Source organism: Anabas testudineus, chromosome 14 (assembly GCF_900324465.2).
Source record: "Anabas testudineus chromosome 14, fAnaTes1.2, whole genome shotgun sequence".
Lineage (NCBI taxonomy): Eukaryota > Metazoa > Chordata > Actinopteri > Anabantiformes > Anabantidae > Anabas > Anabas testudineus.
The window spans coordinates 7,530,604-7,555,766 of record NC_046623.1 but is presented as its reverse complement, the minus strand read 5'-3'; the positions used below and the strand labels follow the sequence as shown (position 1 = coordinate 7,555,766).

The 25,163-nt window shown below is 37.6% G+C and overlaps 1 protein-coding gene across 2 annotated transcripts; it reads right to left on the bottom strand.

Annotated features, from left to right (window-relative positions):
• Nucleotides 1–365: 365 nt before the first annotated feature.
• thoc2 (THO complex 2) lies at nt 366–24,855 on the bottom strand. Of its 2 annotated transcripts, XM_026372332.1 has the most exons (38): nt 24,727–24,855; nt 21,774–21,829; nt 20,830–20,921; nt 20,452–20,503; nt 20,251–20,321; nt 19,958–20,079; nt 19,742–19,875; nt 18,768–18,928; nt 18,454–18,546; nt 17,481–17,636; nt 16,644–16,816; nt 16,252–16,447; nt 16,116–16,154; nt 15,850–15,980; nt 14,684–14,785; nt 13,997–14,081; nt 12,901–12,994; nt 12,681–12,761; nt 12,476–12,572; nt 12,152–12,269; nt 11,857–12,036; nt 11,492–11,656; nt 11,069–11,344; nt 10,746–10,887; nt 10,241–10,398; nt 9,674–9,802; nt 9,431–9,562; nt 9,140–9,324; nt 8,418–8,593; nt 8,053–8,155; nt 7,524–7,894; nt 7,178–7,236; nt 5,636–5,671; nt 3,917–4,048; nt 3,591–3,657; nt 3,367–3,512; nt 2,207–2,283; nt 366–1,387 (listed from the first exon to the last, which is right to left on the bottom strand). In XM_026372332.1, the coding sequence occupies exons 1-38, from the start codon at nt 24,789–24,791 to the stop codon at nt 1,360–1,362; spliced, it is 4,680 nt and encodes a 1,559-aa protein (XP_026228117.1). In that variant the 5' UTR covers nt 24,792–24,855; the 3' UTR covers nt 366–1,359. The 2 variants fall into 2 exon arrangements, with proteins under 2 accessions (XP_026228117.1, XP_026228118.1); XM_026372333.1 differs by having other exon boundaries at nt 366–2,283.
• Between the last annotated feature and the right edge of the window lie 308 nt (nt 24,856–25,163).

Sequence of the window (25,163 nt, the reverse complement as noted above, 5' to 3'; positions counted from 1 at the left end):
ATAAAACAATTTTAGAAATTTATTTTTTATAAATAAAATCCTTACTTGTATATTTTAGTAAGTTTCATTTATCAGTTATATATTTTATATTTGATAAAATAATTCCCTAGTCATTAAAATATTTTCTTTAAAGACCAACTCTTATTTGCTGCAGGGGAAATTCTGAGGAAAAAAGCACTGACACAATATGTTGTGTAAGCAATACAATGAAGTGCGTACCACTTTTAAACCTTCCTCAGATTTTTAAGACTGTGAAACCCACAAATTATTCCTGTATCACTGTCGCATTTGGAAAGTAAAAGAACAGTCGCCTTTATCAACTTCCTGCTGTAGGAGAAAGAAATAATGAAAAGTACGAGACAATATGAAAGTGACACACTAGGAAAACTATTGTTTATTGGTTTTTGTTTTTTAAAAAAACAAAGCTTACACTCATTGAGTACAGCAGATAAAATCTCCAAAAGTGATTTTAAAACAGTTGCATTTGGAGTACAGAGCGTCAGAATTTTTTTGTCTGATTTTTCTTTACAATTCTACATTTGAATCAAAGTGGAAATGGTATCCTTTTAATATAAATTATGTAAAAACCTGATTAACACAAAATCACAAAAAGGACTTTAAAGGGCATCAAACAAAAATAAAACAACGAAAAAAGAAAGAACATGATGTGAATTTCATGTTACTCTCTTTATTATTGTACACAATATACAACTGGTCCTTTGTATCATTTTCCTCACTTATGACTACGGTCTTACACAGATTAAAAGTTGGAGATAAATAAATAAAATGTATCTAAGTATCTCAAAAGGATGAGGTAAGTGAATATGGAAAGCATGTTAACTCCAATATAAACAAGCAAAAAGCAAAGCCTGACAACATACAAAAGAAAAAAAAAAATACAATTTTCAAGCACAAGATTATTGAATCCATTAACGGATGCTACCAAGATCATTTCATACAGTAACCAATTTTCTAATTAGAGTAATAACGTGAGGAGAGTAGCAGTTTATGTCCATACTGAATAATAAAAAACAAAACAAAACAAAAAAACATTGCAGCTGCTTTACTGTATACTGAAATGGGAAAACAATGAGGTGATGTGTAAGTTGAGATGCTAATACAGGTAACACCACTTGGGAAAGGAGTTTACAGAAAAACACAGGCAGAAATGAGTACGAGTTTTAAGAACATAGTACAAATGGAGTTCAAATGTCTTGCAGATAAAAGCACAGCTTCTCCAGTTCTGCGGTAGTACACACGGATCAAAGAGGAGAGACAACATATCAGACCCTGACCACAGGGACCAAAAGCTGGTTCCAGAGAAGCTGAAAGCATCTTACCTTCACTGATTAGTGCACATTATCTGTGCTTGTCAGAGGATTTATGAGTGTGACTGTTAAGGGAAACTGTAGATTCAAACACTGACAGCCTGACGAGTGCTGAATTACCCAAAAAGACGTTTTGTCGTACTACATGAACGAGCGAGCCTTAGCTGTAGCAGCTTCTTTTTTATTGTATAAGCCTGATATTACAAAGTTTTAATGTGTTACAGTGCAACATGATATATGTAAAGAAACATCAGACAACACAAACAAATCTTTAATTACAGTAAATTACAAAATTATTATTATTAGATTCAATGAGTTCCAGTGTGTAAATTAAAGCCTGTTTTAAAGCAAGTGAGCAAACAACGGGACACCGGCTCCTTGAAATGTGTAAATCGGGTTTTGAGAGTCAAATTTATTAGCATATCATGTGTAGCCTGACATGTTTTTTTTTAGTTGAGTTTCAGTTACTGAGAACAAAAATTGGACAAGTCTAATGGATATAGGCTAAGGATTAGTACACTTGATTATGTTTACAATCAAGTCCTGTTGGCTGGCTTCTCAATGCAATATCTTCAACAGTTATTGCATGAGAGTATGTTTAGTGACGTAATAAATAGAGGTAATTCTCTCATAATGGTATCAAATAAAAATACATTTGACGCAGCAAAAAGCAGAGTTGAACACATTTTGAAACGCTAGAGTTCGTATAATTTTAAAACAGGTTTAATCAGCAAGTGATGACCAAAAGAGTGACCTTAAGTGAGGCAGGTAACCACAGCTGATCTGCATTGAATTACTGCAAAAATACTACAATTTAGAAGGTATAAAAAAGTACACACCATCAATTATGGTTTAACCGTCAATATGTTTAAGGATATTGCTTTTTATCTTCCTTTCCACCGCTGCTGTCCCTCTTTTCTTTTTTCTCAGATTTCTCTTTATCGTGTCTGGACTCCTGTAGCATATGAAAAAAAAAAAAAAGTATGAAATAAAACAGAACAGGTCGACAGAATTAGCAATAAAGCTGATAAGAAATATTTAGTATCAATTTACATTTAAATACACTGCCCGTCCAAAAAACATAAACAAAAAAGTCACCACCTGGATTAACTAAGCACATAAGTAAGAATCTCCCATTGGTAAAAAACTGCTTGGATGATTATGTTTCAGCTGGTGACACGTTATTTATCCGTAACTGATGCAGTGAGTAGCTTCTCATTTTTTAAGACACATCCTGGGGTCGTTAAAAAGATGTTAATCTGTTTCAGAAGGATCAAATTATTGGCATGAATCAAGCAAAGAAAACATCTAGGGAGATTATTGTACCTACTACTAAAACTGGGTTAAGAACTGTCCAATGGAAGAAGGTCATGTGGTCTGATGAGTCCAGATTTAGCCTGTTCCAGAGTCATGGACCCATTGGGATAAGAAGAGAGGCGGGTGACGTGATGCACCCATCATGCCTAATACCTACTGTGCAGTCCTGTGGGGGCAGTGCTATGATCTGGGGTTGCTGCAGTGTGTCAGGTCTAGGTTCAGCAAAGTTATGTGTCTAAAGAATGAGGTCAGCTGACGACCTGAATATACTGAATGACCAGGTTATTCAATCAATTTTTCTTTCCTGGTGGCACGGGCATATTCCAAGATGACAATGCCAGGATTAAATTGACAGTGTGGTTCAGGGTGCATGATACATGATTTCCACACATAGATTGGCCATCTTGGCGAAAAATTATTGTAACTCTGGACGGAAATAAGTGTTGACACATTGCTGAAGCGTATCGAAATTGTGCCACAGTGCCGTAATTAAAGCTAAGGGCGGTCCAACAGAATATTAAGAGTGAGTACAATATACAGTGCCCGTACATTGTTAACTGAAGATCAATATCTCTCTAAAGACTTCAGAGTCCTTTATTTGAGAGATGATGGAAAGACGAAAAAAACAAAGACTGAAAGTTCATGAATTAAAAGGTCACAGGCTTTAAACACAGACCAGGAGAGAGTGTGACACTGGTACAGAGTGACAAGCTGAGCTGACCTTTTTGCCTCCAGAGGACGTTCGCTCAGGTTTCACGGACTCCGCCTTCTCTTTACTAGAAGATTTGGATCTTTTGCTCTTCTCTTTTTCAGCCGAAAGTGGGGAGTCACAAGAAGGACTTGTGCTCTTGCTGTTTTTGGATGAATCTGGGGAGATATTTCTTTTTTGTTAAAGTGCACTTGACAGGCTAAGAGCTACATCAGAGTTTTTAAGGATAAACTTACTGGTTCCATTCTCATCCTTTCTCCGTTTGGATTCTTGGCTCGTCTCACGGTCATTGACAGTGTGGTCCTAATAGAAATAACATGACATTTTAGTCAGTTAATAAAAAATATCGAACACAGCAGTTTCCACATCATCTTTAATTAAACTGATATGAACACGGCCTAACTTTAGAACAAGAGATAAAGAAAGTACTATTTTTGTATGCCTCAGTTTTAAATGAATAAAATTGCAATCAATTATGTTCAGGACGTAACTGACCACACAGGGAAAGCTTTACATAGTTCACCAAGATGACTCATTTCACAAAGTGCAGCAAAATACTGACTCTTTTCCTGTCTTTTCGATCCTTTTCTTCCTTCTTCTCTTTGGATCGGCCTTGTGAGTTCTCCGAATCTTTCTTCTCTAGCTCCCTCTCTCTGCTCTTGGACCGGTCTACTGAATTGTAGTTGACGTGATGCTGCAAAGATATTTATATGTGAACAGAACAAGAAAAAAATGTTAATGCAAAGTAAACAACAACAACAAAATGTAGTTAGGTTAATGCGTTTCTAATAATATCCTTTGTTACAGTACACTGCTATAATCTGTATCTACATGCTGAGATTTAAAATAGCTCAAAAAACAATTTGGACTACTACTAATGCTTTGTTTGGCAGATTAACAACCAGTACTGAGCGAGTCGACTCTGGTCAGGAGTTCAGTGATTACACCACTGTAGAGCTCTACAGACATTTAAGACACAGGAAACACCACTCAAATAAAAACCTGACTCTGTGAAATGAAGCAGCTCAGTTAAAAAGCTTTTAAATAACATAATCATCACTGCTGTTTGATTTGTTTAATATAACAAAATACTTTTCCATTAGTCCTATTGGTACTGGAGGATTAATGCTGGAGATCGTTGTCCCTCGTCTGTTATACTGTGTGTCAATACAGAGCGTGACACAGAGGGTGGTAGTATAGTGGTGGAAGTATTCAGCATTTACAAGCAGTGTATAAGCTGCTAAAAGACAAAAAGCTCCATAGGGTTGCTGTAAATGATTACAAGGGCTTATTAATGTATTTGTTACAACTATAAACCCTCCTGTGGGCACTCATGAATGTAGATTGGTGTACAAACATAATAAATCACAATATAGTTAAACAAAGCTGTAATATCATAAAACGCGTTTTCCCAGGAGTAATTATAATTGTTGACAAATTATTTACATGAAACACTTAAAATGCCCTTGCAGCTTTGTACAACTACACTTTGTTTACAGTATTAACTATTTGTCTGCTGGTAATAAACAGAATACATGTATGATCATATCATAAATACATACATACTATCAGAATACTGATTTGTTGATATGGGAATGACCAACTGCACACACACTATTTATGTACCAGTGCTTTTTATAAGAGCTTCTATACATCTACACATTGTACATCATAACCCAGTAATACTTCACATTTTACAACACAGAGGCAGTAGCACTGATCTAAACAACTCCATTGCACTAAGCAGATGTGCAGAGACTAGACACTAGACTAGAAGTGATGCCTATACTAAAAATAGGCAAAGTAGAAGAAACATGATTTCATATTTGTACTTAATTAGTAGAGACTTTTTTGGGGGGATTTTTTTTTCTTTTAAATGTCATAAAATGTTAAATCAAATACAAGTCAAGGAAAACAGCACCTGAAAGTACCTATGACTGGTGTTTATGCTACAACTTTTTTCAGGTCTAAAATCAGGGGATGAAACTGATAACAGTGAGCTCAAAAATTAAGTAAGTAATTCTTTTTTTAATTAAAAAAATGGAAGAAAAAACAATCGACTGGGAACAAAAAGCATTACCACTAATACATAAATCAACTCACAAAGTGTGAGAATATAACTTGTGAGGAGCTGTACACAATTAATATCATAGTGATGACCTTTTTTATTCTATTCTATGTAATGTACAGCACATTGGTGCTGACACATGACACTTCATGCACCTGAACAAAGAAAACAGACACTGTGAGAGAAGGAACAAGTAGCAGAGTCAGTCCAAACCTTGGATGTGGCCTCCTTGGGTTCGTTGTTATTGTCCTGTAGGGATGAATGGAGATGACAGATGAGCTGGGAGGGGGTGGGGATTGGGAGGAGGTTGTCAGACAGCAGTAGAGAGTTGGAAGAAGGGGTGGGGGGTGAGGAGTCAGGGCTGGCCGGACCAACAGCATACTTCTCCCTTGACCTCTGACCTTCAAGGACTAAGGCTTTGACAAGGTTATTACATAGAGGAGAGTTCATAAGCTCAACATCTAGAATGTCAATACTTAAAATAGAAATACCCTGAGCATATACGAAATAACTACTAGTTTCATTCCTACAGACATGTTTCAGGCAGGATAATATAAAAGTTCTACAGCGCAGCTGGTATTCAGTACATCTAAAGTGCAAGTGCTATAAATAATGTGTACGTGTATGCCTGTGTTTATAAGACAAATCACTCAATTCTTATGTGCTTGACTGCATCCCTACATAGATAACTGTTGCTGTCACTTACAGTTCAGGAATGGATAAGACACATGGAGCCTATTTCTCTGGTGGAAGAGTTAAATAAAGACCTATCACAAGCTCCCAGTGGTTTGGGCAACACTCCGGACGATTCAGGCTTTCCCAATCTTTCCCTCACTCTCTCTCTCTTTGTGGGGGCAGGCTTATTTTCCTCTGCATTTTTGGCTGATTCAAAACTGCGACATTCATTTTCTCCGTTGATCTCAGTTGCTGGTGGCTCCGATTCTCCATTGAACGCTTGCCAGGAGGTAGTACAACTGTAGATGGCGATGGCTGGTAGCTGTGGGGGTAGCGTTGAAGGGGCCAGGCTGACCAGGACAGACTGAACATTGTATCGCGTGATGTGAAGGCTGCATGCAGGCCGTTTTAACAAACGGAGACAGAAGAAGGACTGGAGACACCAGCTGCAGCAGAGAGGCGCGTCTACAGCAGAGGGATTTGCTGGACACCATCTGACTCAGCGCTGGATCCGGGCACGTTGAGGGAAAGCAAAATACTTAACATCACTTTAACCAATAAATCTTCTCAGGTCACAAAAACGAGGAAAAAAAATCTTGGGCATTATTTTCAAGTAGTAAAATACTGCTCTCCGTGGAAAAAATCTCTGCCACTGGAAAAGACGAAAGCTCTTCACTTGACAAGCCGTTTTACTTCAGGTGAATATTTTTCTCAAAAATGCAAAAAAATCCACAAGGAATATAGAAATGCTTAAAAAAAACTCCTTTCTTCCCAAGGCACACTGACTGCTTTCATTTATATGAAAATAGATAAATATTTCAATATGAAAATACTCAATATACACAATATTCTCTTGGCTAAGTCCTTGAGGAGTTTTCTCCCAAATTTTCAAAAATATTATGCTGATGTCCATGGAATGCATTCCAACTCCCATGGATTGGGTTGGGATTTCCAGATGTCATGCCTGCATTTACGACAATTCTCCTTGGTGATCTTCAGGGCTGTTGGAATGTGCAACGGCAGGGAACGCTCCGGCAGATAGAGAAGAAACGGGCACAGCCTTCCTCAAGCCATACTAACCTTAACAGACGAGGAGTGGGATGGAGAAGAGTGAGTGTCGAGCTTTCGCCTTTTGTGATCTGTAAAAACAAGAGTGAAATGTGTCCTTACTTAAACTGCACTAACAGCTTTAAAGAAATACCTCCTCTTGTTAATTTGAAGCCAAAAAAAAAAACAAAAAAACATTGTTAAAAAAATAATTATATCAAATATGTAAAAATAACAGAAAATCTTTATGTGATTCAAAACATTTATATTTAAGAAAAAGAACCATGACAAAAGCAAATTAAGGATGAAAACTTTTTCAACATTGCAGCTGTTTGCAACGTGCAAATGAGATTAACAAATAACGAGAAAGGCCTCTTACCCCTCTCAGATTCCGCCGACTCTGATCTGGGAACTGGTGACTTGAGGGACCCAGCCACTTTCTCCTTGCTCTTGGACTCCTTGATGGCATCACGCTCCCTGGTTGGCTCCATGGGCTCTCCATTGCCGGCTTTGGCCTTGTCGTCTTTGCTGCTCTTGTCCTCTGCCTTTGCTTTCTCCCTGTCTGCCTTGGGGGTCTTCTCCTTACCCTCACGTGCTGCCCGCTCCTCCTTCCCTGCTCTGTCGTCTCTCTGCTTCTCCCGACGGTTCTCTGCCTTTGTCTCAGGAGTGCTGCCTGGTGTCTTTTCCTTTTTATCTTTTTTCTCCTTCCCACTCTTCTCTTTGTCGTCCCGCTCTTTAACAGCTTTGGTGCTGTAAAGAGATGCACATTTATTTTTCAAAAACAAGTGTGGTGGTTGGGCATGTTATCAATCACTATTCACAGTAAGCTATATCAGTAAGTGAAAATTTTTTTTTTTTAAACTGTGATTATAATATGCTTATTGCACAGCAGCTGTTGAGAAACGTACCTGTTCAGAGCACTATTCCCGTTGCTGGTGGTCACTTTGGCTGCTGCACTGTTGGCTTTGTTCACTGGCTTTGTAGTCCCCTGAGATTTATCCTTTCCCCGATCTGTATGAAGATACCACAAGAACTCTTTATTTTGCCTGCACAAATGTGCTAAATAATATTTAAAAAAACAATCACAAACTTTAAACTAAACTGGTGAAGTTGGCCTTGAACATTTATCTTGTTGAACAAAATGTATTTCAATTTTCAAATTTTAAATATTCAAACTGTGGCCAGTAGTAGCCTAACAGTTCCTAACTAAATAAATTAAATTAAACAGTAAAGACGTCATGCATTTAAACCTATTCTGCTTCTAATCACTCACCGCCATCCTCTGACATCCCTTCCTCTGTCTTGTTTGTGCTGGTGGCAGGCTTGCCTGTGCTGCCGGGGCCGTTCTGCTGATTGGCAGGGGTGGCACTGCGAGCTGGCTGCTCCTTGTGGTGAAACTCATTTTCAGGGACCATGTGCACCTTCTGGCTTTTCAAACGACCTGAATAACTGTAAGACGCATAAAGGGTTTGCACAATGCAAAGGCAAAAACCTCGAAAGAACTCAGTATCACGCAGAGTAAAAAATTTAACTTTCAGAGAGAAGGAAAATCAAGTTTTTGATTTTTATCAGCACAGCTTGAAAATAAAAACCCCATGTATGTAAATGTATAAAAAAACAGGCACAAATAAATAAGGATAATAAAATAAAAGTATCCATGTTTGAGAACTGACTTTACCAAAAAGGATTTTGCAAAAAAGTGCAACTGTACGTAAAACTTTGAAAACTAAAAAAAGCCCTCTGTCACATCCCGCTACAGCTACAGGCAGACAACCTGTCTAACTTTCCATTTTCATAACAATATTGATACTCAAATATCTGGGTTACGGTCACCACACTGAGTTGTCCCACCACCTTAAAAAAAAGGATCTATACATTAATAGATTAGGCAACACCCATTAAACACCAACTCCCAAAGTTTTTAAGTTACACTTCACAAAATATATGTTAACTGTAGGCCCTGCAGAGAGCGAACAGCACACAATGCTGTGTTACCCCATTGCTAAGGCATATAGGTCTGGCCTCTTGTCCTTTTCCTCCAGGCAGATCTTGTGGACACGGCACTCTAGCGCTTGGCCCAGGTTAAGGACCTTGGGGTAGCAGGGCAGGATCTTGGTAAGCACGATAAGAATGTTCCGGATATGGGTGTAATCTCCCGTTTCCAGGCAGTGAACTGAAGCCTGTATGGAGCAGAGATAGAAGTCATGATTAGTCCCCAAAGCTTTCACTGTCATATCGACTGCCATTATCTATCAAGAATAACAACAATACAGAAGAGTCACTCACTTTAGTCAGCATGTAGTGCCATTTGTGCACCACATGCCTGAAGTTCTCATAATCCAGCTGATCTGCTTTGTTCCCGCCATCAAAGCCTGTGGCCCTAAAGATGGTTAGGAAGCCGGGGTAATTGACACACTCCTATGACAACACAATGAGAGAAAAAAGATTAATTCCCAGTTCAACTTACATCACATAATGCTACAAACGAATCAATGCTGTAGGTGTTAGAGAGTGGGTATAGTTGGACACCTTCTCGTATATTGTGCGGTCACTGTGCCAGCGGGTCACTGTCTCTAGCATGCAGCACAGGAAACGTCCATAACGGTGAGACTCATTCTCTGTACAGCTTGCCACAGTGTAAATGATGGCGGAGAAAACCTGCAGAGAAACACATTGTAAAAGGTTGCATAAACAACAAAGTACAAAGTTTTTGAAAAATTAGGTTCTAAATGGAAAAAAGCTACAAGGCAGGATTGGCGTTTGCCAATATCTTGATTTACTTAATTATGGTCTGTCTGGATTTTTCAAAAGGGGTCCTAATAGGCCAGCAGCCGTTTCATTGAAGTTTGGGCATTGAACCACTCAGTGAATTTTTGACAATGAAATGTATTCTTTAGTGTTATTTTGATGGATATTTCTACTTCGGTTCTACTCAGTCATTCACATCAAAGCCTACATTAATGAAACTATTACTGTAAATTCCTTTCCTTATAAAACACTGCATAGCTTTTAGAAGACTCCTTTTCAAGTATAGTTTTACTAATGATTGTAATCATCCTATCATAGGGTGAGTGTGTATGTACAAAAGGGACATACCCTGTCGTAGCACAGGAGAGTGCAGAAGTTGGGAGTCTTCTGCTGGTGGACCAGTTCGACAAAGCGGGCACAGTACACAGCATCAATGGAGGAGAAGATGCAGCGAGGGAACAGACAGAGCTGCAGGAACTTTGTTATGGTCTCGTTCTTTGTGGATTCTATCAGAAAGCATTTAAAGTTGCATTAGATACAGACATATTAGAAAGTGAACATTAGATTTACCTCTACTATAGATTATAACCGTTTTTTTAATGCTCCAATTACCTACTCAACTTCACATGTAAACCTTGCCTTCTGCCATGAACACAGGTATCTACTAGTGAAATACTGAATCCATTCAAGTAGTGGATATATGTTTCTTTAAGATGTACCAAACCTTTGCTTTTCACCTTTAAAGATCAATGATACTTAAATGATTTTCCAACCTCAACAGTATAGCCATAATGTTGTGGAACAGTCAGAGTAAGATGTGTAGTGCTACTGGCACAAACAACAGGAAACTTACTGGCCAATAACCAGTTGTCTTTCTCCAATTTGAGGCGGTGTAGAACTCTTTGAACATGCTCCAGCTGCTTCTTCTCTTCCTCCTGCAGTTTTTCCTGCAGGGCAGTACACCGTTCTTTCTCCTTCTTTTTCTTATTTAAGGGCTACATTGGAAACAAATCAAAGAAACATTTACACATTATAAATACACAACACTGACCCATTATATCCGTACCCTTTAACAACTCAGAATAAAAATATGAACCCGAAAACATGCTGTAGAATTTGTTAAAATATAAAACATTTACAAATGGAAATACAGACTGCCGTAGACGAACTACTCACTATCTCTGGGTTCTCCTCGATGGCTTTGATCTGGGCCTTGAGCTTATTGACCTCACGCTCATAGGCAGCATGAGGCACAGCCAGATCGTACATAGTGAGGGACCAGAAAGTGGCATAGAACTGAGGGCGGAGGTCGTCCCAGACTCTGGCAGGATGGAGTGACACCACAGCCTCATGCACCGGCGTCATTACTTGTTCACAAGCTGCCACATACTTGTGTACCTTCTGTTGCTGCCGGTTACCTTTCTCTGCTTTCTTTAGCTCATCATACTTAGACTGTGAATAAAGAGTTTTTATGTTAGACCATAGTTTTCTGTCAGAAATAATGTCAAATGTTAAATTTTACACCTTTTTATTTTATACAGATTAGTCTGAGACGGATATGCAAAATGCATTCAGGATTTGGAGAATCAGTCCACTTACCAATATTTGATGGGCATACATTGGTCTAGACAGAAAAAATGCAGCGTCATGTGGAGTGTGGAACTGGTTACAGAGGATGTCAATGGAGGGGACTCGCTTAATGTAGTCTTCGGTGCTGAGGTTGGAGGCCAGAAAGCCACCAAACTGTACCAATGTGTCATGACACTGTAGGAAGAGAAGGAATTATCTTAACAACAACAGCATGCATATATTATTTTATTTATTTATTTATTTTTGATTTATCTTGTGAAGACGTGAAGGAAATAAAGTTGAAAACGTGACAAATGCAGGCACATTTTTTCTACTGCTACAACAAAGAAACTGATTAGATTAATATATACAAACAACTATATAACAGTGTTTACCTGATCGTAGAGGTGGCCAACAAGTTTAAGATGTTTTTCTCCACCTTCTAAGAAAACCACGCCATTCCGTTGCTGGGCCATGAGTAGACACAGTGGCAGGGCCAATTCATGGTCTAGCAGTGCATCTTTCAGACGCTGCGACGACTTCTTAGTGTTCCTGATTTGGCCAAAATAGCCGCCCTGTTGATAAAGTCACAAATGGTACGGTCCTTAGCTCAGGTGCAGTCTTGGTCTATGTATGCAAACAGATCTTGCTCAAAAGACTTTTAGGAAATCATAAGTCTACAGTACATACCTCAGCTTTGAGCTGCTCCCCTCCCGTCATCGCCTCTAACTGCTCTGATGTCATTTCATCTGTGATTTCAATGCCAGCCATTTTCTGTACCACTTCTTTGAGGATCAGCAGGTCAAAACTGTGCAGAGAGAAATATTTAAACCAAAAGGCTTATCCTAGCACAATGTTATTGTATTCAACATTGATTTTGCATAATCAGTTTATCAGTGTCAATAAAGGCAATGTGTGTCTTCTTGTCTAAACCATAATGCTGGAACTGGGAATACCCTGCAAACTATAATATGTTGTTTTGCATTGCACCTTTCATTGTTTGGAGCTACATACCTCTTCCCTGCTTTTAGCTGATTGGTGACATACTGAAGAAGGCCAGCCAACTCAATTGGGTATTTTCGGAACACGGCGCCACACAGACTTGCCAGGCCTTGATTAACAAGAAAAGGTGTATGTTAAATACTCATTAGAATATCAAACAGACGGTCTCCTTTTGTATGCAAATGACCAATGCGACATTTAACAGTAGATCACATACTCTGAAGCCAAGAGGATATTGTGGTGTCATCATGCTTCATCTTTTCTTTCTCTGGATTGGCCAGAGCCTCGATGATGCAATCTGAAGACAGAGTTAAGTACAATAACACAGAAAACAACAAAGATACACCATTTACATTTACTCCCCACTAACATCAACACACACACACAAATATGTTGCATCTTCTCTGACTGAATAAAGTGGAAACAGTGCAGGATACAGGCCAAGACATCGTAGTTAAGGGATGTGAGGTACTTCAAGGAATCCACCACTGGAACGATAAGGTTGTCGTACCACTGGATCTGAGACAACATCTGACAAGCAGAACAACAGAAATCATCAACTTACTAGACACTTTGTTAGGTACACCTGTAAAATCGAATTTAATCCAACATCTCTGCCATGTTTTCCAAAGATATAATTTTGTAGTTTTTGTAGAAACTGTTAGAAAGGTGAAGATTCTCCTTTATATTTTTATTTTTAGAAATAAAGGGGGTGGAGTCGTATTGGAGTGCATTAGGTTAAGAGTTGTTTCTAATGTTTTAAATTTAATGTTTTTAAAAGTAAAAGTATTGAAGTTCTGGCTGTAATATTACATTTTATGTCATTGGATTATTATTTCTCATGCTTTTATGTAAAAGCAGGATTTTTATGTTGTAGTTGTTGAGGTGGATCTTTTGAAATATTCTAATTATCTTTTACTTAAAGATGTTTCCTTCTTTTGCAGCCACACTGCATCCACATTTTTTTGCAAACAACATATCCATCCTCGATGACAACCTCACATTAGTTTTTTTGGTGCCCAAAGTAATCCCACACTAGTGATTTTTATAGCTTTTTCAGGGGACTGGAAATCCTTAGCGTCGCTGTGGATTCTTCTGTATGTGGCACCCAACAGAGAGTGTGATAGGCATGTTGGATGCTCTGTTCGGTTGCATATTTTTCTCTCCTATTAACAGTAATAAGGAAATGCACATCCCTAATTTTGCATGTTTATCCACACTTATTAAAAATGCAGAGCAACACCTCATGATCAAGTGTAGGGGTGTAAGGCTCTCAAGCTAATGTTTCAACTGATTATTCAAATTCTGTGTCAAAGGAGGGAAATTTATAGTGATTGTCTGCGACAGTGCAGCAAGTACTGTCCATGTTTTGTGAGTTTTTACTTTCAGTATACAGCATTAACACAGTGCTACATTGTGTAGGTTTTTTTTATTCACAGCTAAAATCTAAAATTAGATTTCCTTGTTAGTTTTTAAACATCCTGCAAACTATGACTCAAGTAAAATAAAATGATTCTAGAAAAATACACTTACATAATCAAAAAGGATGGTGGGATTGCTATGGCTCAACTTGCCAATCTGCCTTCCAGACTGTTTCACATTCTCTTTGGTCAACCGCCTGGGGAGCAGAAAAGTACAAGACAGAGATGAGGAGATTAAAAATACAAGAAGATGCAAAGACAATCAACTTCACAGCTACTGGAAAATTCTCTTATTTCTACTGTCTTAACATGACATTAGCAGCAACAAACACTTCAACAGCATTTCAAACAAAATATTCAAAATCCCATTTCTTGTGCTGTCCATGTTAAACTGCATATTAAAGTTTGAATAAATCTATGAATTAATCTAGTTAATTCTAATGAGTAATAATATGAAGCACTACACTATCTGAAGTGATGATGGCATGGTTTAGTGAAATACAAAGAAAACAGAACAGTATGATTCCAAAACAAAAATACGCAAGAAGGTCAGGAAATGACCCTGAAGTTTGTTGACTCAAAAACCGCATATAGATCTGACAATTAATGTAAATCTCTTGCCATTCATTCAAGGTATACCAGTTTGCACAACAGTGAACAACTGGATCTGAATAACCACATTCACAATGTAAAGCACACATATATGAGGACACAGATTTGGTGTCTGGATTACACACACAGGTACTGGAAGTAGGATAGTGCACATTCATTGCACATTTGGTTCAGCAAAGAGACTCACTTCATGATATATTTGGCCCTTTCCACCGTCTGAGCTTTGACTTTAACCAGCAGCGGATGGCTTGAATAGGTTTCATTCTTCCACTGGCCATATAACCTGTACCTGAGGGAGCATAGACAACGAAGGGAAATCAAACAAAAGGTTTAGCTGTGCAGTATTTAAAAATTGCCAAAGTATAACATTAAAGGAAATTCTGAATGTACAATTTAACAAGTGTAAAAAGCCTTAGATGGTCACTGGAAGCTTTAAAAAGCCAGCTTTAATTAAAACCAAAGGTTTTAATTTGGATATATTTGGATATATATATATATATATATATATATATATATATATATATATATATATATATATATATATATATATATATATATATATATATATATATATATATATATATATATATATATATTTTTTTTTTTTTTTTTTAAGAAATATATATACCTGAATAGTAATATAGCCACCTCTTGTCTGTTTGTTACACTGCCCTTATATGTGTACCTATATGTGTAACTATTTATATATCAGCAGGGTGATGAAATAAAAATTGACTGCTCCTTACTCTGGTATATGTGCAAGTAATTTGCTTTGTGTCATATATGGAGCAAGCAATATCAATTATTATTAAAAAAAAAACCTTACAAAGCATCAATAAATTCAGCACCAAGTGCATCTCACTGTAAGATATGCAGACACAGCAAAGCAGAAATTAACTGTTCATTTTCAGTTTGTATCAAATCCTTTCTATGACAGTGTCAACATAGTTTAGTAAATGCAGTGGAATAACTTTCAAAGTGCTACTGTCTTCAGTAACTAAACAGTTGTTAGCTGTGACAAATTGACACAGACAACGAAAAGTAAAATAAAACCTCTGGGAGTGTGAAGTGCCATTGTTCATCAGCAGTTTCCCAAAATAAAGGCTAAACAAAGGCTCTAAAAATAAGATTCCTGCATTACTTGGGAGTGGATAATATTGTTTGCTAAATAACATGAAAAATGCACTTTACATAATCAAGCATTGTTTGAAGAAAAGAGTTAAACTGTGTATGCAATTCCTAATTTGCCAAATAGTAAACACCATCCTGGAGCACTGCCTGAGGGCTTACTATCCAATAACTCAATTACACATTGCCACATGTTGTCAGTGTGTGTGAGAGTGTGTGTTTCACCTGTGCTGGTAGGGAAAGAGTTTAAAGAGGCCCCACAGCTCCTCAGACATGCAGGCATTACACTCCATCAGAGAGAGAGAAGGGAGAAGCACCTGGTCTGCAATGCTCAGGAAACAACTCAACAAGGTGTCCTGCAATGAACAGTCAAAATGAATAAAAACTCACAATTGCATATACTAAAGAGAAAAACAGTGGAAATAATGTTTCTAGTCTTGAAATCTACAACACAGATCGTGTTACCTATAGTAACATATTTTTATACGTACCATTTTGTCCTTGACATCAGGTCTGCTATCACTTTGGTACTGAGAGGCAAACAAAAACAAAATCGAATATGAAAACAAGGTAAAATAGGATTTAAGCTGCGGTGATATGAATAATTTAGTGGTTATAGTTTTGTACCTCTTTCATGAAGGCCTTGCCCAGACGCACAATCTTGGCAAAGAGGATAGGGTCATGTGAGAGGTGAGGCCCCAGGTAACAGAGCATGCTGAATGTATCCCTACGTAGGTCTTCAAAGTTCTCTGCAGGCTGAGGGGCTCGCTTGTTCCTTAGTGGAAGCATTACACAACCCCTCGCCCCTTTCGGTACACCAGCCCTGTGAGAAGCAGACCACTGTATCAGAGCGTAAATTTTCCTTTTTTGCTTTAGCCTATTTTTCATTTTTTACTGGGCTTGTTCATTGTTGGCATCAATAGGAGGCCAAACTGGAATAAGAGGTACTGGTAAATGCTTTCTGGTCTGACTACACACGGTGAGCAGTAAGTGAAACATGAAAAAAAAAAAAAAAGCACCTTCTGTAAAGAGGCTCCACAGTCAGGTGCACGAGCTGGCAGAGTGCCAGTGCAATGGCCTTGTGAGAAGTAGCATAGAAGGAAGGCATCTGGTCCATAATACTCTGGGCATGGTGCCAGTCTCCAATCCTAAGCAGCGCTTCCAACAGACCAAGCTTCTGGTTATCAGGTGGCTGTGGGCACAGAATAGAGCAGCAATTGAGTGTCTGTGTCTTACTCAATATGCCAAAAGTTCAGTCAACCTCAGTAAGACCATTCAAGCAGAGCAGTGGATAACAACAGCTGCTGAATTTTTAAAACCCTTACATACTGTTTGATTAATTAAAGCATTATGCTATATGTTATCTAAGGTAAATAATAATGCAGTATTTCAGACAACTTGAACAGAAAAATGTCAATGTAACTGTTCACTGCAGTTTTAGAATTGACTGAACATAAATTCATGTGTACGTACAACAATGTGTATAAATGTTAATGTAACGCGTTACTCTGCAGGTTAATTTAACTTTACTTGAATCTGAATAGGTTAGGTTAGGTTTCTTTCCATTGATCTGGATTGACAGTATCACTGAAACCAATTTACAGGTAAATTCTACTCTTCACAGTGGGTTTTCTAAGATTTCTTTTCTGCAAAGCACATAGCATTCACATTCTTGTTTAAGTACTCGATTCGGTTTGGTAACACCTGACTCCAGTTGATATTTTGTCTAGTATTGCCATTACTTTTTTCCACCGTCGCTCTGCATATTTAATGAGTGGGTCCGATCAAGATCCTTTAACATTTGGGTGCTCCCAAGTTCTATATTATTACATAAACGAAGAGTAATTAATCAAAACCTTCTCATTTTTCTCCTCCTCCTTCTCTTTTTCCTTTTCTTTGTCTTCACTTTTCTCTGAGGGCAACACAACCATGATCAGCTTGCGAGCGATCTGCTTGGCTTCTGAGATATCTCGCTTGTGTTCCTCTATGATGATGGCATCTAGTGGCATAAGCTGGAATGACAAGAGAGACAAAAGAGCAGTGTGAACAACATGTACAGTTGCAAGAACATTTATGTGAATCCTTTGAGATTATGTGGAGTTTTGTATGAATTGGTCATAAAATGTGCTCTGATGTGGCATGACCTTAAGAGAGCGAATCACACCAGACATCCCAAGAATATTGCTACACTGAAACAGTTTTGTGAAGAGGAGTGGTTCAAAATTACTCCAGATCGTTGTGCAGGTCTGATCTGCAACTACAGGAAGCGTTTGGTTGAGGTTATTGCTGCCAAAGAAGGGTCAACCAGTTATTACACATACTTTTTCCACCCTGCACTGTGAATGTTTACATGTTATGTTCAATAAAAACATGAAAACATATAATGTTTGTATGGTATTATTTTAAGCAGATTGTGTTTTTCTATTATTGTGACTTAGATAAAGATCAGAGCACATTTTAGGACCAATTGATGCAAAACTCCACGTAACATTACATTACATTACAGTCATTTAGTAGACGCTTTTATCCAAAGCGACTTACAAGTCATTACAAGTTACAAGGGTAGGCAGGGCAGCGTGAGGAGGTCTTGCCTAAGGACCCCTACTGGAGGTAGCCATAGCTGGGATTTGAACCCCAGTCTCCCACATGGGAGGCAGTGATGTTACCACTACACTAACCAGCCGCAACGTAACCCCAAAGGGGTCACATACTTTTTCTTGCAACTGTAAGTGACACAACACATTTTACACAAAATTACCTCATATTATAATATAAGCAATAGAACTAGACACACAAATCACAATAGCAATAGCAATGATCTTTTCTTACATGTACGTAGAGATCTTCCAGCTCTATGAGGTTGTGGTGAAGCAGAGCAGCAGCAATGTGGTAAAGAGACTTAGGGGTTTCCTCATTGGGCTCCTAAAGAAAAAAAGAAAGAAAGAAAGAAAAATAAATGCAAAATCCCCAACATAAAAGAAGCAAAATATGTGTCATGCTAAACTCACAGGAAAATAGTTCTGGACTGTATGAACAGACTGCTTATTGGTATTTCAAATATTTTATTTTATATTTTTTTAAATATTTTATTGTGAATTTTCTTGGTCAATTTCTAACTAATCAATTTTAGCTTTAATTCTCACCTGGTAAAATTTGAACTTAAAGCCCAGGATGTGGCAAAGAGTGAGTGGTTCACACATGTAGGACTTGATAAGAGACAGGAAGAACTCGTCTTGGTCAGATCGACTCTCATACACCTCCAGGATTATGTCCAAAACACGATTAGGGTCTAGGTTGAAACATCCTGGAAGCAGAAACACAGTAGAAGAACTAATCAAGAAACAGAACATAATTTATGGAAAAAAAACCGTACATCAATAAACTGTATCTAAATAACACATTTTCAAGACAGAATTACAACATGTAGAGGAGTCTTTATCATCCTAATAGGATGAAGAAAGTCTTTTTCCTTGCTATGCATTGGACTATCAGATGCCGTAATGTAAATTTAGAAGTTTAGACATTTTTTTTTAACTGTTGTTCTGCATAAATGTCACTATAATGCTGGACCTGTTGCTTTTCTGATACATATAACAACATTAACATTAAAGTGGTGTAAACCTTGATGTTCTATGAAGGGTGTTTTCTTTTAAATTCAGGTTGATAGATATCCATATCCTTTGCTCTTCACCTATGTTCATTGAGACCCATGTACTTAGATCGTCTTCACTTTCTTTATTGCTCAGACAGTGCCCTTTGTTACTGCTCTCTTAGGGTCACAGCTTCCCACTTGTATGCAGGAGTGTTACACACACACACACACACACACACACACACACACACACACACACACACACACACACACACACACACACACACACACACACACACACACACACACACACACACACACACACACACACACAATCTTCAGCTTCACTCTGCACTCTGACTCTTTCGATACTCAGCATGACTGCTGGCCTTTCTTCTAAACTTACTATATCTATCTATCTATCTATCTATCTATCTATCTATCTATCTATAAATATATATTTTAATTTTTCCATAAAACTGTCCTTGATGCGATGATTAAAGAGACTGGCAGGCAGCTTGGTACCTATCAGGGACTTGATGCTCTCCAGGACAAGGTGGCTGGTGATATTGCCTGACAGGTCTTGGCCAAGCTCAGTGATTAGTTTGGCATAACCCTCGTTTTCCTCCCGTAGCAAGTTAAACTTCTGTTGCTTGTAGCTAAGAAGAGAGAAAAATTACACGTCACTTAAATTATGAATGGAGAGTCAATTTGGCTATTGTATGTCTACACTCTACTTACAAAAGTTTTGTCTTGATTTTTACAATCTTCTGATTGAATTGATGGGCTTGTTTTATAAGTCCAAGAGATTCAAGAGTTTCAGGATCCAGTCTCTCTTTCAGGATTGCCTCAGGAATAAAAAACTGAAATAAAAACGATTAGTTAATTAATTTATTAACCTTAAGTGCAAAGATTAGTTATTTAAGTTTTTATAAAGTGAGGATGAAAAACGTTTTCAGTCTTGTTTTCTTTTGTATGCTGAAGTGCACGTAAGACAGTTACTTAATTTGATATAGAAGATCATTTTTTCTTACCAAACATGCTCCCGCCAGCTGTGTGTAATGGTCGCGTTTGGTTTTGTCTTCCAGTGCACCAGTCTCTAAATCTTTGAAAAATATTTAACATTAAAAAAACACAGTAACCGAAGCAATCACAAAAAGCTATTACAGTTTGACACGTTAAATGCAGTGCTTTAGATATCATAAATTCATATTTGAAAGAAACAAAAAACATACCTAGTATACTGAACACATCTGCTAAAACTGATGGCATGTCATCTCTGAGTTCCTGAAGGGAAAAAAATTGCTGTCATATTTGCTGGCACAGTGACACTCAAATAACAAAACTGTCAGTATGAAGTCAAGCTGTGTACATTTACCGAAGTCATAAACATAAACCATTTTCTAAAGCAATTTATTTCCAAATAGCTTTTCGGTCATACAACATTAGGTCTGAGTGAAATAAAATCAGCTATATAGGGATAATGGTAAGGTTATGAAAAACTAGGAATGGGAGATTAAAGGGAGTAAAATGTTTGTATATTTGTAAATATGCAACACAGACATTGCTGTGTTTAATATTGTAACCCTCAAGTAATAATAAAGCAGTTGTACCATCATGTCTCCAAGGACACTGGCGACAAGATCCAACTTCAGGTTTCCCTGCACGACTTGCCAACAGAGCTCGTATAAGGCGGCCTGTATATCTGCAGGGGTAAACAGACATAACAAAATATGTGGTGACGAAGGTGATTTAGAACTGAACTAACGTGACTGACACAAAAAAAGTTTGTTTACTATTAAATCTATCAGTCTATTGGGTATTTGGCAGATATCGCACAAAGGACAAAGTTAAGTATTAAGTATTCACTTTAACGAAGTACATCACACAAGCACTATCAGCAACAATTAAACCCTTTAATGTAAGTGGGTAAGTCTGTGTCTGCTTTGCACTGAGTCAGAGCTGCAGCCATCAATTGTTTTAGTAATCAAGCATTCTAGCAATTATTCTATCGATCAATTAAGTAAGCTGATAATAATTTTGCTCTGTTAAAGAGTACCAGTAAATATACAAAAGAGAAAATAAGACACGTCTTATGAGATAAAAAACTAACTGTATTTCTTTTTATAAAAATATATATTTTATTGCTTAATTTGTAATTGTAGTGCAAAACCTACTTTTCATGCATGTATTTTATGCTTGTCAGGGTGCTGTTGTGCAACAATAAAGTTGACAATTGACAACAATTACACTAAAGCACATATTGGTGTGACTACAAGTTCTAGCTTACCTGAAAGCTACATTGACTTTTTTTTTTAAAATTACATTGGTAAAGAAAATGTTAATGTAATGTAAATTCAAAGGAGAAAAAGTATCACTTCAATTTAATTTTCATGGATCATTTTAAAATACTGATCAGCTGATCAGTTCCAATTAAGAAAACTCCCAAAGTACATGTGTGTCTGTGTCCATAACAAAGAGGGTTAAATACACTTGGAAAAACACATGCAAGTATGTACTAAATCCAGTAATAAATCTAAAGTAATTCTTAACTTACCTCTAATCTCACTTCCATGATCTCGTTTCTCTGTAAGTTCTTTGCAGAGTTGTACGCTATAAAGTAAAGGAAAATATTCAGGACAGTTTGATTACTGAAACACAACAATCCAGACAATCCACAGTCTGTAAAACAGAGTTATAATTGTTGTTACGTGGCTTCATACAGCTTAATTACAACTGATGTAAAATAAGGCAAACTGAGCAGCTTAGCTGCCCACTAAGATCCTTACAATGTCTGACCGCCTATGCATTTAACACTATGTCAACACCAGGCAACATACAATATATCACATTAAAGGGAAATTTGGATGATAAATTGTGTGAGAGGGTATTTACAGATCAACTGGCCTCAGAGAACTAGTACTGTCACATTCACACAACACTTTGTGTCACCCCAGTGACCGGTCACTGTAAGAGCTTCTGTGCATGCAATAATCAGTCTACTAATTAATAAAAAATAATCAAAATAATAATAATAATAATCAAACCAACAGCTTGGTGAGCTACCGGGTGGCCACATAACTAAATTTTCAGGTCATGGGGGTCTTTAAGCAAAATCCTCTGACTGATTTACCATAGTGCTGCTCTAATAGGCATACATGTGATCAGGAATTTAGACATGTGCTGGCCTGTATAAATAAAAAAAATTACACACAGAAGAAGAGTAAAAAAGTATTCAGAAAGAGATATTTATCAAATGTTCTATTGCCCAAGAATGAAACAAATGTAATATTAACTCATAATATGTTATTCAAGTATTTAATGGCAGTTGACCAACACAATGCCCGTGATTCTCAATTTAACAAATATAACGTTCCATATCTTAATGTGCATCTTAGAACAGAGAAATGTGACTAAAATTTTTTTGTCCTGCAAGACATACGTCAAATCCAGTGTTAATAAACTATATCACAATCTGTTGATTTCGACTGAGTTCGTAATGGTGCTCCACCACTTGCTTTTTCAGTCACATGCAGTGCCTCAAGAAAAAGTCTTTTCAAGAAATACCTGAATCTACCATTACGGACATCAAATTGTGAAAGCTGCAATGTTGGTAACACATGGTTTCTGCTGAGGTGAGGGTGCATGCTACTTAGCTAGCGAGTGAGTTGTACCGATTTATGTTAGAAATACCTAATTACTGATGTTAGAAATTACTTGATCTGTTGCAGACTGTTGTGTGTCATATTTTTTTAACCCTGTTAAAGTGAGTAAATTGTGGGTAGTTATTGCTTTGTTATAAAGTTTTAAGCATAAGTAAAAACACTAGACACAGGCAATAGGATTCCCCTCTTCACATATGCTAGTACATTTCCCACAGTGCTTCTGGTTACGAACAATATTGTTCAATTTCCTGATTTCCTGTCTGCTGAAGTATTACAGTTGTTGATTTTGTTATGTGACGGTGTAGCAGTGCATGAACAATTCATATCATACGGAAATGTACAACTGGATGAACCGGTAAACCGTTCAGCACTGCAACACAACTTATTTAGCACTTTGTGGTTTCTGGATTGACTAGAGGTTCACAGCTTTGTCTCAGATCTGCAAAGATATAATAATAATAATAATAATAATTGTATGATGCTTTACATTTAGTGCATGGAGAATAGTAGAATATAAATCAATCAGTTTAATACATTCATTCTCTGAAATATTTTGCATGTTAAGAGTGATAACTATACCAAACAATCTTATGTTCTACCTGCTTCAGTAAAGTAGCCAATGTATGTGCAAGGCTATACAGTAGTTCATTACCAGAGCTGGTGCATCTCACTGCAGGCCTATCTTAAGTATGCAAGGCCTACAAGCACTAATAGTAGCTGGCCCTGTGGATGAGTCCATTGTGTATCCGTCTGTATGTGACGGCTGCGCTCAAGTTAAAGACTGAAAACCGCATTTAGACAATTCTCAAGTAAGAATGATAAAACTGGCAAACCCATTCTGTCCCCAGTACTAATTTCCAGATGTTAACTAAGCTAAGTTAAGCGTGTGCTGTCGAGACTGATAGGTTTTAGTGTTAAAAGTAGCTCCCCCTTGTTCAATTACCCTCGGTTAGCAACGACTGCATAATTTTATAACAAAATAAAATCCTTGTCGTTGATTTACAAGACGGTAAATGAAAAAAATGCACAAATATCTAGATAGCTTAGCATTAGCCTAGAGGATGTAGCGTTAGCTTCAGCTGCACGGTAGCGTTAAACGTTGCCACTACAGTCTCCCTGGCCGACAAAATGTTTATTGTACAAAATCATTAGCCACATGTTACTGATATTTGTCTGCCAAATGCAACATTTTAGAGGACTGGTGACGATTAATATGCCGTAGCAAACAGTAATCTATGAGTTAGGTTGACTTCCTAACACTAACGTTCTGTCAAGATCGGTCGACAGCTATCGTTTCCCTCCACTTGAGTGCTATCTTTAACGGAGCACACCGCAGGTTACGAAGACGTTTTTACGGTGAATGTCAATCGCATGTCTGATGGTCGATTGCCTGAGCTTTGGCATCAAATACACTTAAACACAGAGGTTAGTAAATTTGGACTTCGATGCAGGTGAAGACTGATCTACATGGATGATGCTAACTAGCTTATCGTTGGTACGTTAGCCATCGTGTTTACAAATGAACGGAGGCTCTAATGGCTCTAAGCTAGTAGAATTGTTAGCATGCAGGTAAAGTTAAATTCAAGAAACGCCCCCACACATTGAATCAGCTTAACTCACTTTCAAAACATATCTACATTAAATTATGTATTTAAGTCATACAGTGGCGCTAGTTAACGTCTTTGTGTCCCTTGCTAACGCTACCGCTTACGTTAGCCCTAGCAAACACTTGAAAGATTGGCCTTCAACTGTTATGCTAGCTACGTATTTTTTAATCAGCTACTAGTCAACAACTGTTAAACCACCATAACCCCTAACATTCTGTTTAAATAATGATGTACTTACAATTCGTGTTTTCCTGATTTTTCCCAGTTCTTGATCCATTCACCAGGGAGGATAAGTGTCGCCATCTTCCATACACTCAGCCCGGATGTCTAGTTCATCATGGTACAAACAGGGTCAAATGTGGTGGTTAGCTGCTAGCTGCTAGCTGCTCACTGTTGCATGGTGGGACACTAGGGGCTGTCTCTCGGGATCAGGCTTTGTTCAAAATAAAACACTTTGCGCTTCAACTGCACTATTTTCTGTCTCCAATAACTATTTGAATTGTGAAAAACATTGTACAGTCATGCTTTGCAAAATCCCAACTATATGTACTTGTCATCTGCTCAAGGATATTACTGTGTACTTGTTCAATATGTGCCAATGCCACCCTAAATTATATTTGTAGAGTGAAAACATTAAACATTAAAGATAATAAAATCCTCCAACTAAACTGAAGA

Excerpts from the sequence above, each read along its gene's own strand:
- thoc2 (XM_026372332.1), bottom strand. The coding sequence starts at position 24,791 with ATGGCGACACTTATCCTCCCTGGTGAATGGATCAAGAACTGGGAAAAA. Across the intron at positions 12,573-12,680 it reads AATATCCTCTTGGCTTCAGA|GCCTGGCAAGTCTGTGTGGC; the intron begins GTATGTGATCTA and ends TTGTTAATCAAG. Across the intron at positions 9,325-9,430 it reads GGCACTACATGCTGACTAAA|GCTTCAGTTCACTGCCTGGA; the intron begins GTGAGTGACTCT and ends TGCTCCATACAG.